Genomic DNA, 12,595 nt, shown 5'->3' on the forward strand with positions numbered 1-12,595 from the left:
GGAAAAAAAAGAAAAGTTAATTGTACAGGTGCTGTACAAAAAAAAAGGTAAAAAAAAAAAGAAAGAGAAAAACCTGTGGAAAAGTGTTTGGCAATTGGAACATGTGTCAATAAAACCAGGATTTGTTTACAAAAGATTATTGTAATGGGGAGAGGAAAATGGAGTTTTACCCAATGATTTATCGCTGTTTATGACATTTTGCTGTCGGTACAGTAAAGGCCTCCCAGGATCTGGTTTGTCCTCCTGAAAAAAACCAAACCAAAAACCAAAATAGATTCTTTGCATCACGCATCTGTTGGAAACCAACCTCTTGGACAGTTTCATAGAAAGGAAATTCCTGCAAATAGATGGCTTCAATAGCAAACCAATATAAGATGTCTTAAAACTGTGCAACTGGAAGTGCCAATAGTTGTCTGAACTTCAAAGAAAATGAGCTTTTGCAATAAAATGCAACATTTTTTCTAAGTCAGTTACTGATTTTCCTTCTAGTTATGGTCACTGCGTGTATGATGACAAGTCCATGAAAAAAATAAGATTTGTCTGGCAGAAGAGTTTTCTTATACCTTTTTAGGAGGCGTGGCAGCAGCTGAAGGGAGTGAAACATGCACAAAGTCATCTGAAGTGCAGGGTGGAGGAGGAGATGTGGCTGGCGTTCCCAAAGGGGTTCCTTTCCCCCCTGCTGAAAAGGAGGAACAAAAGTTTTCTCAGCAAACCTCCCACTACCTCATTTCAGCTGAATACTGTATTGAAGAATTATATGTTTAAACACTATCTCAACCATTTACTTCTTAAAACTCCTTCAACTATTTGTCAAGATAAAAGTGCACAGTTTCCAAAAGGCCTGTTTCAGACTTTGGCACTTAATTCACTGTAACTTATTTCCTACCTCAGTGTTTGCGTTAGTACTGCTCCAGATGACCAGGTACTCAGTTCACAGAAGTAATGACTTAAGCCTATCAAATGGCATGGTGTGGCGTTCCCATTTAAGAAGCTGACAGCAAAATCTACAGCCAGTATTTCTATTATAATAAACCTTGAAGGCCTAATTCCAAAATGCAGCACGTACCAGATGTGCCAAAAGCTTTGCTGTAAGGTTGTGATGCAGACTGGGATGACTCTGATGGGACAATTCCAGGGGAGGTTGGTGGAGTGGTCATACCACAAACTGCAGAAGGACTCCAGATGGTAACCTATGTAAAAGCAATACACAATAAACACAAATCAGTGAAGCTCAGAAAAGGAACATGTGAAGCATCTGTATCCAGATCCTGACACGAGAAATCAGATAGGTATTAAATCTGAAACGTACACTAAGTTCTGAAGAATTCACAGTACTTCTTGGAAACTTGCATTTTTTAGATTGTCACAAGAAACTATGAACAAAGTGCAAACAATTACAAGCATGCTGTGCTTTATCTTCTGCTTTACCTGCTGTGGCTCAGTTGACAGCCGTATTGACTGTGGGCTCAGAATCTGAGGTAGCTGCCCTGGCATTTGTGATAGTGTTAGCCGAGGAGTGGAATATGGGGTAGAAGTCCCTGAAAGTTTAAGAAAAAAAAAAATTAAAAGTATCCTACACATTCAATACAAATCAATGATTTTTCTGGCTAGTATTTAAAGGCTTTTAACCAAAACATTTCAAATCCATTCAACATACACAGTCATAGCTAGCAAACAAGAGACTTTTCTTCCAGCCCAAGAAAATATCTATTGAATGTATTACATCCTACAGCTTTATTTTTTTGGTTGGTTTGTTGTTTTGGAACAGGGGAGACAGAGGAGGAAGAGGCAGTGGAAAGGCAACTTTACCAACATTCTGTATGTCTGCATGACCACAGCATATATCTAGATATTTCTTTTTTTTTTTTTTTTTTTAAGTGACAGTTTATTTTCTGGTGCCTAAGAATTGGACTTTAAGCAGGATAAATTAGTAAGATGTCTTTTGCTATAGGGCCAGTTTTCCTCCAGGAAATGGGTACTCTTTAGCTGTCAGGCAGGTCTTACCATAGCTGCTCTGTGTGTCAATGTAATAGCTGGCACTGGGGTCAGTTTGATGATGTTTTAAGCTTGTGCAGAGTTTCCGAGACACAGAGTAATAGCCATCTTCATATGAGGCTTCTGCAGGGTCCAGGGAGATTTTGGCACATTCTATCACAACATCATGAGTTTCTAGTCTTTTCCACCTGCAGACAGTTTTTGGATCCAAAAGAGTAAGTTAGTCAATTATTGTTACAAATAAGAGTTCCTGGAGATATGAGGAATTGGCTTGTAGGATGGCTCATTTGTTCCAGACAGCTTTGCATGCTCCCAGCCAAAACGGGAACAAGGCACCATACAGAAATTGCAACCAGATGACTTGTAAGAGGGGGTCTCAGAGAGGAGACAAACAGCTTTGACACAGAGATCCATAAAGGTCTGCCATGGAGCACTCTGGAAAGGAGGAACAGCATACGAAGACTTGGTTGATCCTGAGCTTCAGCAGCTGTAGAAATCAGCTCAACTAGACTCAGATGTTGGTAGTCAAAATTTAGACATGCCAGCAGTGAGGGAATCTTATATTATTTAAGCAAACACTATCTGCAATGCCAGTTTCAGGTCTCTGTTTTTCCTCCCAAGTTTTGGGACTGTTTATTATTATTACTACCTCCTTCATTCTGAAAACTTTTTCTCACTAAATTAAGCAGCCAGATTAGATCTGCCCAATATTTCAGGGCATGGAAGTTCACTGTAAAGAAGAGAAAGCACAGCAGGCTCTCTCTTAAAGGCCGAGTTGCTTTTGAATGTTAAGATATTATGTGCAAGACACCAAACCAGAAGGCTTCAACTGGTGGTTTTGTGCCAATTGTACTCCTTAGTGGTGCCACCCTCCCCCCTGTCTGGGAGAAGCCTGCAAAATTGAGCATTGTGATATTCAATAGGTTCCCATTTAGCAGTGTTTTCCTAGTGGCTCTGAAAAGCAGGGCAAGAGCACTACTGTGCAGCAACAAGAGTCAATTTCTCCTCTTCAGTGGCTGGGCCTGTGGAGACAAGAGAAAAGCAGCAAGTGGTGCTGCTGCAGGCAAATGAGCCTATTTCTAAAGAAAACTAATACAGCTGATAATGTTAAGACATACCTGTTAAAAGAATTGATCTGTTAACTGAACCAATATCTAGGTACCAAAACAAGACACACTGAAGCCATTTTAAACACTTAAATCCCACCAAGTACTTCAACAAACCAAAAAAATATGACCCAAACTTTAAGCCAATGAAGCAAGTCAGTGGTAGTTTCTCTTTATTCATTATAAGCAAATCCTTTTAGAACTTTATGAGGATGTTTGATCATTAAGCCATAAAATTAAGACAAAGCCAACTGTTAAGTAGAAGACAGATTCTATCCCAGACACAAAATGAATTTAGAACCCCAACATTGTTGTTAATAGCCTTTCACAACAATTTTTGCTTATTCATCCAGCTGTAAGCTTGGATGAAGAAAGCCTTCATGTTTACCTGGCGTACCTATGAATATGGGTGGCAAAACACCACTGGCACACGCTGTTGCTGACAGAAAAGGTTTTGCTGTAAGCCTTCTGAAATAACCCAGCTAGAAGCTGCTCATTTATAGCCTTTCCTAATAGCAGAGTGAACATATATACCTTCGTGGGTCCAGTTCATGGTCCTTAGATCCAGTCACTAATTCTGGATGAATTCGCACGTGTTCCATCATTGGCTGGATGAGCAAGAGCAAGAAGAAGCATGTATTATCGGTACAGCATCTTTTGATTGCACTAAACTACACAAAGCTGGTGAGCAACCTATGATCCCAACAGTTCAGAATGTTACATTTAGCAGATAAAGCTAACACGCATCATCACAGCTTCAAGAGACGATCTTGCTCCCAACTGAGATTTCAGTCCTCCAATAGCCTGTTTTTATTCTGTATTGTTGAGTGGCCCTCAGTTAAATCAACATAGCGTATTCAATTGGCAAATACCTGCCTTTATACAGCTATGAATTCCTTGTCTCAGATAATATAGAGACAAGCAGCATTTTACCTTGACTACCTCTTCAAAGGTCTCCAAGTTTTCCTTCATACTGTAGTGAGAACGCAGAAAGGAGACAAAATTGCAAGGATACATTCCATAAAGACGATGAAAGAGAGCATAGACGCTGGCATGAAGATGGACAAGATAAATCTCTGCCACGTGACCTGAAAAAAGTAGTTAGAATCTTTTTCATTACATTGGAGAAAAGAACAAAACTTCCAAGAATGCAAGCAAAGTCCTTCTAAATTTGAAATGTTAACTGGAACAAGTCTTCCGAGATATGAACATTCCCTAGCGAAACTGTGAAGCCTTCTGAAAGAACAGGCAACACTTACTCATCAGCTCACAGCAAAAGCAAAAATTAAGACATGGACCATTAATTCCAACCAGTATCCTGTCATTCTCAAAGCACAGCATTTTTTATTCAAGTTAAAACCTGAAACCCCTCTAGATAGTGAGCCAGAGTTTTCAAGACTGACTGAACGACTAAAAAAGAAAACTAAGGTTTCCTTCACTTCAAAGGTAAAAACTAAAAGCTTGTATCCACAAAAAGCAATCGTGACAGACTTGAGTCTTACTAGCCATCTTATAAAGTTCCAATCCTGCTTGCAATGCAAAATGGCCCTCTAAATCACATCTCTATGTGCTTAACGTGGCATTTGTTCATACAGCCATGAGACACGTACATAAATAACGCTAGTGTTAGATATCAGACACCTTACAACAAATTCAGCAAAACCAATTCATCAGAACCAATGCTATAACTGAGAAGACTAGTTTTACCAACACTTTCGTGACTATTGATAGTTGCACATTAGAAGAAACTCTTACGTGTTGCTTCTTCCCCCTCCCCATCCATACCTGGGAATCTCAAATTACCAAATATCTGCCTCAAATGTTAGCATTTTCCCTTCTCTATCCATTATAATCAATCTCTGCTTTTCACTCTCATCAGGGTAGCATTTCGGTCCAGTGAAACTTCATGTAGTAGCAGCACCACATGGAAGAATCGAAGAGACTTCTGAATTTTGAGCAAAGAAGCACTCCCTGATGCTAACTATCAAAGAACAGAATAGCTTGTGGGCTTAATACATTATTTTCTGCGTTTAAATAATCTCAGACCATTAAGAGTCTCACAAAAGAATGTGCTCACCAACTGCATAAGAGTCACAAGGATACTACTAAACCATAACTGCATGCAACAAAGTTGAAATCTCACCTGGATTCTGCAAGCACCAGGCTGAGAGACGCCCAAAGATACCAAAGAAATCATGAAGGTACTGTTTGCCAGACTGAGGAATCATTGGCAACATGGTTATTAGCACTAGGACACCTGTGGTGAGTACTACTACATCTGTGTCAGTCTGCAAGAAGGGAAAAAACCTGCATTAGTCAGTTAAAAGAGTTGAACTTAAATTTTTCCAAGGATGAAGTGAACACTGAATCATCATCATGGAAAAAGTTCTCTACTTTGAAACAGTCCCTCTGAAACCTACCATAACTTAATGAACCAAGATTATTGTCTCTTTCATCCAGAACAACTCTAAGAAAAAAGATTTGGGATTCTTGCTCCTATTCTCCTGCTGCTTTTCCATACAAAAACTTGACTTAGTTAAAAAGAAAACATCACCACAGTTCCACAGTTGAGCAGAAAAAAAAAAAAAAAAAAAATCACTGGTATGTGAAGCATCTGATGTACCACCTTCCTTCTTTTGCAGAGCTAAGCACACACAGCATTCAGAGCCTAAGAAACCACAAATTTAATCAGGGTATTCAAGGATGTTGGCCAGTTACCAACACAAGGGTCAAAAGCTTTTCTATTAAACCTGGTTGATGACTCTGGCTGCTAAATATTTCATACAGCAGTAATTCAAACAATAATTAGGACCCTATGGCTTACACCGAGAGAAAGGGATGCGACAGTAAAAATCTTCAGCTAGATGAAACGGTGATAGAGAATCAGATTTTAGGACAGGACACAGAAAAGGTTCAAACTCCTTCCCTGTGGGGTCCCTACTTGCTTCCCCAGCACATTTTCCTCGATAGTTCCTCTGCTTTGTCAGGATAGGGGTGTAAACAGCATGGGTAAGCCTGTGGCCAGACGCCACTGAGCTGGTCTTGGTATCTCCCAAGAGCCGCTTGGGCTGATCAGACATATTCAGTGCTATCAGTTTTTCTTCCTCCGTGTCACCTACGGCCTCTGTTCTCCCTCAGTCAGACATAACCTTTCACAGCACATGTCCTGTCCATCCCTATCCCTCCATACACATCCCTAGCGCTTCCACAGCTCTGTTCTACTCTCACCAGCTTTCTGACGCTCTTCACTCCTCTCATAATCAGATAAGACTCCCACTGAAAAGGATAACAGAACTCTTGTCAGGAACATCAGGAGTTCCAGTAACAGCACTTGTAACTTCTTCTTTGACAGTTACAGATTCGTTGTGTTTTTGTTTTGAAGAGCACTGGCACTTGACTACAGTGTGCATTTTAATGACTTAAATGACTAATATGAATTCTTCACTATCATATTAAATGATATTAGTGACAACACAGTCTAGGTCTCAAAACGCTTTCCATTCTTTATTCACTGTTACAATACCGTACAGTATGATAACTGATAAATTTGCAGATGGGACAAACAACCAAAGCATGGGAAAATAGCTACCTCCTTGTAATCCAGCATGCCTGTAGCTAAGATGGGAAAGTCTGCTAATTCCAAGGTAATTTCACCATGGAATAGTCTATTGCCTGGCCCATCTACACTGCAAGTAGAGTATAGTACCTTACATGCACAAATTTCAGAATGCACTAATGGGAAGTTATTGCATTTCTCATTAAGTTCACATTCAAGATATCCATCAACTTCACCAATGGTCCTCTGTCTTTAACTTATATCTAGAAAAGTTTTAGTAAACTTTCCTAACTCAAAGTTATGCAGGGACAGTGGCTTTTAGAAACAAGATTCTCAGTAATAACAGGACCAGCACAGAGTATTTAGTTGATATAATTCCACTGTGGCTCAGTATTTTAATCAACATTTTCTCTCTTCTCACAGCTTAACTAATGACATCAAAACAGAAAACACATCTTGCATTACAAGTATGTATGTTTACATCAGGTGTGCAAGTGTTTTATGGACAACACTAACAGTTCTTACCTTGAGACATTTAAGTAATGAAAGTAGGAGAGGTGCTTGAGAAAGCTTATGTTTCCAAGATGGTTGTCGTCTTATCACGTGTCCCAGCAGAGAGAGAGTGGGTAAACGGGTAGCAGCTTTGCCCATATATTCATTAATTTTGTCCAGTAGATGCTGATAGAGGATTTTGCCAAGAGTAGTAGAAAAAGGAAAGGTATTTATATTTAACTGGTATATATTCTTTTTCACCAATCTCTATTCAGCAGTTTGCCAATGCCAATTATGGAAACTACGGGCATTTTACAAATATGAAGGATCCAAGCAAATAAAACCCAGCAATAAATGAAAGTCTGCTGGTAGTGAAATGCAAACTATTCAGTCCAGAAGCAGTCACTGCACTTCACAATGTTTATCATAAATAAATAATTTAAAAATTCTGGTCAGCAGAAGTAAAACAATTTGCAGTGCCATTCTCTCAATCTATTTAAAAATCCTTGCTTGCTCTCAAAATACCCAATTTGTTTTAGACTAACACATCCAGCATTGAACAAGCAGCAGTAGCATTGCTGAGACATTAGTCCTCAGAAAACTTTCATTTATAGAGGTTCTTTGCTTAATTGAGTCAGTTTAAGCAACCCAAGAAACAGAGACCTTTGAAGTTTTTTTAAAACTTAACTACTTTTACTACAGAGATACTACATTGCTACAACAAGGTAATTCTATACCAAATGGAAAAACAGAGTTCTAGCAGATGCTATTTAAAGGCTGCTTCAATACCAGGCTAAAATCTGCCATACTTAATAACAAGATTTTTTTTTTTTTTTTACCTTGTCATGAGGCTCTTGCAGTGTGGACAGTATATGCAGTGCCTGCTGAGAATTGGTTTCCAAGTAATAGTCCACCAGGTTGTTCACAAGCATAGGTCCACGGTCTACCAGTTTGTTTACAGCAAGAAAAAAAACCCCACACATTCTCAATACAGTACAAATGAAGCATTTGTTACAGGGACATTGCACAACTTTTTAACAACTATTACACAATTTATAACACAAACCAGTACTTAGTGTTTAGCAGACCTTTAGGAAAATGAGACCTCTCAACTACATTTTCTAGTTCCTAACCATTCAAGCAATTGCATTTGGCTCAGGGAAACTAACTATTTTTTCTTTTTTAATAACTAACAATTATCATCTAACCTTAAAAACCCAGAGGTAGCTGAACTGCAAGAGTATTTTACCCAGTACAGGTAAAGAGTTCAGGAGTAACTTTACATTCTCTCCCTTCAGCAGATAAAGGAGAGCAAGTTCAGCGACAAGGATGCTGACAGTGCTCTCATGCTCAGAAAAGGCTCTGTCAACATAAGGGATGCCTTAATAGCAGCAATCATTTTTTCAAGAAAGTCTGGGTCTGTTGTTTTGTTTGGGGTGGATTTCTTTTGTTGTTTATTTTTTGAATGAAAAAAATCCCACTACTTCCCATAATGTGGATGACACCTAATTCTTTCTAGATACACTTGACAAAAAAAGTTTCATCAGCTCACAACTTGAGGTTATGCCCCAGGAAAAGCTAGTCATTTTATAATAGCATTTTAACAATTATATAACAGACCTTCCAAGAGGCATGCCATTAAGCAAAATGGACTGAAGAGAAGCCTCAATCCTTAAAGCCATTTCAAACCCAAATATCAAGAGTTTCTTTCAAGTTGCATTTGCAAAGACTGTGTTTGATAGAAAAAAAAAACATTATTCTACCTTTATTGGTGTAAAAGCAAAACCCCTCCTCCAATTACATATAAGGATACATACCACAAATGAGATTATCTTTGAATGCAGTTGTTATATCTTCCAGGACACCCAGAATTGGAGAATCCAGCATTGAGAGGAGCTCAACAACATTTCCTTGCTGTGCCATGATGCACGTACTAACATGAATGTGGAAGTTAAAATTTCAGGAAGTTCCTCATTGGTGCCTCTCTACCAGACTAGGAGAGAAGAGAGAGCAGATGAATGAGCTTTCCTTTTTCCCTTCCCATCTTAAATCTCTCATCACTTCCCTATTTCTTTTCTGCAGTATTGCCCATTTAACAGTTTTACACTGAAAGGATTGCTAGAGTTTACACACCGGCAATAAATGCTGTAAGAGAAAAGTTTACAAAGAAGCCAAGGAGTCACGAGCAGGGTTTTCTTCATCTTTTTTAAATAGACATTAAACTGTTTTGTGGAAGACCTCGGCTAGCATACATAGACTGTCAGAGCATTCTGTTACCATATTTTTTTAATTTGGTCTCCAGGTCAGTCAACTAAGACTAAAGTTTTGAATAAAATGCAACTAGCTCCCTGGAATCACTCCATTCTTGCTGTCTTACAGCGATTCCTCCTCAACCAACCTTTCAAGTCCTTTGCATAGTGGTCTACGCTCTGGAGAAAATATGCATCTCAAGATCCTTCTCCACTCCTGTGGCTAGATTAGAAATTCACTGCCCTCGGCTTTGCATTATTGCATACTAATAAATTTGTGCTTTAATACTTGCAACGTGGCCAAGTTGCAGCTGTTAGGAAAGTCAGTTAGGGTTACTACAGCTGCTGTTCCTCAGCCACCCTGTGCATACTAAATCACAAGCTTAGCAGCACAACATACCTTGTTTTCACATGTATAATTTGTACATTATATATTAAAAACTCTGCAGTGCAAAAAACTGTATAGATTATTAAATGCAACAACAGCCAGAAAACACGACTGGTCAGCTTCACAGTACTAAGCAGGAGTAAATCTAAGCCATTTCAGGCTTTTAAGATGGCTTCCTCCCATGTACCAGCAAGGCAGGGATTCAGGTATCACATCCATCTATCTGTCACAAAATGAATCAAGTTTTTCTTCATCCATAAGAATCCTACGCTGAACCTTTCCCAGTGGCAGAAAGAATCTAGCTTCACATCACACCTAATTTTATTAGCAAGGGTTTCTTCTTTATTCCTACTTCCAGCTAACGTACATCTTTCACTTTCTCCATGGAAGGCAAGACAGACACGTACCCGTTTTACACACAAGATTTTTTTTTACTGCAGTTGTGTATACAGCACCTGTTCTGTGGACGAGTTGAGCTTCTGTCTGCAATGCTGTCAGCCACACACCTTTCATGATCACTAATAAAGAAAAAGCATGAAGAAGTTAACAAAAGGCACAAGTTATTTCTTCCTTATCAAACCTTGTGTATTCACAACAGCATTAAGTTCCTTCCTAAGCATACCAGAGCTATGTACCTCCTGCGTGAGGAAAGTCAGCCCTCAGTTTGAAAAACACCAAAAGGTGTTGCACAGTTGCCCTTTCCAGAATTGTCCACGGGTTAAGCTGTGCAATTGCCTCCAACTAGACGGCTTTCACAAGATTGTAGCTTTGTACTGTGAACCTTCAAAAGCTGCTAGAGTTTTATTTATGGTAGGTAAAATATTACATACAAAGAAGTCTTCTCTTATCCTACTAAATTCTGAACATAGAATAATTACTGTAATTGCTTAAGTCTTTAGAGTCTAGTCAAAACATTGTTAGACATTAGCGAAGGACCATGTATCAGCGCTCTATTTTAAATTATAATTCTGTAATTACTTATATACATATTACTTTCTTGAAAACTTATGTTTAACAATGTTACCGGGCAGCAGGAGTTAACCTGTCTACCAGTAAACTTTGTCATTTGCAACATATCACTCTGTACTTGCAGAACTGCCCAAGGTCACTTTTATTAGGGCCACAAGACATCAGCTTACTTAATCTGGCACTGATTGCAAATTCAAAGGTGATAACATGGCACCACACTCACAACAGGCATTTCATTAGCAACAAACTTTCTTGAAGTATTCCAGTAATCACAGTTCCAGAACACAAAAAAAACCCCACCCTCAATTTTCAATCATCAAAATTTCATCTCATCTGCAAGCAGCTAGCAGAGTCTGCTAATTGAAGTGTTTCAGATTTAAATGCTATTTCTCTTCACGTCCCATGCTGCCAAGACCTTAAAAACTGCAGACTTAAAACTGGCTCGTAGTGTAAGCAAGACTTTTGACGAAAGATAATAAATTAGAAACGTAGGGTGGGGGAAAAGAGTCGCTTTTTACTCAAATACAGAATGGATCTCTGCTTTCCAAAAAGATTAGAGCTGGGATTTGTTGCTGTTTGGGTGTGTTTTTAGGGTTTTTTTTGTTTGTTGTTTTTAACTCTACGTCGCGCAGACTTTCAAGCTTCAACTTCTTCCTCAAAGAGCTTGCTGTTTAGAAGGCAAGCAAGGTTGAAAGAGTGACACCACCCTTTCAAAAAGTTTAAAGCCACTCATCCATGCAACCTAAGGAGTCAACCTTCCACTTTGTTACTCGTTTTCAGGAGTCAACTGCTTTTTTACTTTCTAGTAACCACTGTAATATTTAATTTACTAAATTATAGTTATACTGAGACATCCGGAACACATGCGCAACTATATATGGGGAAACAGTTTACTACAAATAATCTATTCCTTTATTTCTGAGAACACTATCTTTGAGACCGTAAAGGGCTTGCTAACATAGGTGCCTCAATTTCTGTCAGAATACAGCCTCAGCTATGGTGAAGCAATAGATTCACCGGCTTCCTAAGCAACATGAATTAGTTGTTTCAAGTCTTGTTAACAAGAGATGCATGACCACACCCCCAAACCAGCTGCAAGCAAAACCTGTTTTGAGAATTAAAGCAGCATAAACACTAGTCTCTGCTTTTTTACCCCATAAAGACCTTGTCAACTCTTCTCTTTGATTGCCTGCCCCCCCACCAGAGCGAAAAGAATGCTTTTATTTCTTATTTTCCTCTAGCAATACTATTATACTTGGACCAGGTCTTCATCACACCAGTAAAAACCTCAACAGCAGGTTTCACTAATTCTGATATTGCCAGAGGGAAAACTATAGCATGGTGAAATCAAGAAATACGCATGTTTCTGGAAGTCAGCTTCAACAAGACACATGCAGACAGATGAGGAAAAACACCAGTTTAAGCGTTCAGTAGGTAAGAGGATTTCAAATTTTATGCTATTGGCCTGATGGCACGCACAAACGCTACAATCAAATAAAAACAAGGTTGGTAACGCAAGCTTTGCTGCCGATAACTATACACGTAGGTAACTAATAATTTACCAAGCTCCCTAAATTAATTAAAACAGATGGCTCAAGTGACCTTGTGCCAGTAAATCCAGCAGAGTTTAAATGAACTTGTCAATCAGTCGATCGTGCACTGAAGTACTTTACGTAAAGCGGAGTAATCTCCACTCCAAAAGCCAGTATTCAAAAAATTAATGAAAGTATTCCAAATCACATCTAAAAATGGGACAATATGACACATAGGTACTTCACTAGGTAGAAACTTTATCTGCTGAAGTTATGTAAACACCAGTATAACGTCACCCTGCTATACA

At 38.9% G+C, this 12,595-nt stretch overlaps 1 protein-coding gene across 10 annotated transcripts in view; it reads right to left on the reverse strand.

Annotated features, from left to right (window-relative positions):
• The window catches only part of TSC1 (TSC complex subunit 1), a 53,023-nt gene that overhangs the window by 10,016 nt on the left and 30,412 nt on the right, over positions 1-12,595 (reverse strand). For 6 of the 10 annotated variants that reach the window (XM_087752895.1, XM_087752892.1, XM_087752893.1 and 3 more), the window contains 12 exons: positions 10,242-10,304; positions 8,967-9,142; positions 7,989-8,092; positions 7,183-7,335; positions 5,245-5,389; positions 4,035-4,189; positions 3,636-3,709; positions 2,005-2,183; positions 1,429-1,538; positions 1,067-1,190; positions 564-679; positions 171-243 (listed from right to left, as the gene is read on the reverse strand). In XM_087752895.1, coding sequence (XP_087609021.1) covers positions 171-243; positions 564-679; positions 1,067-1,190; positions 1,429-1,538; positions 2,005-2,183; positions 3,636-3,709; positions 4,035-4,189; positions 5,245-5,389; positions 7,183-7,335; positions 7,989-8,092; positions 8,967-9,072 — 1,339 coding nt within the window. In that variant the 5' untranslated portion in view covers positions 9,073-9,142; positions 10,242-10,304. Of the gene's footprint in view, positions 1-170; positions 244-563; positions 680-1,066; positions 1,191-1,428; positions 1,539-2,004; positions 2,184-3,635; positions 3,710-4,034; positions 4,190-5,244; positions 5,390-7,182; positions 7,336-7,988; positions 8,093-8,966; positions 9,143-10,193; positions 10,305-12,595 lie in introns of those variants that run through there. The other 4 variants (XM_087752896.1, XM_087752898.1, XM_087752899.1 and 1 more) reach the window with 3 other exon arrangements.

The sequence above is a fragment of the Nipponia nippon genome, unplaced genomic scaffold, assembly GCF_047370975.1.
Source record: "Nipponia nippon isolate SJK-2023a ecotype South Korea unplaced genomic scaffold, ASM4737097v1 scaffold_16, whole genome shotgun sequence".
Classification (NCBI taxonomy): domain Eukaryota; kingdom Metazoa; phylum Chordata; class Aves; order Pelecaniformes; family Threskiornithidae; genus Nipponia; species Nipponia nippon.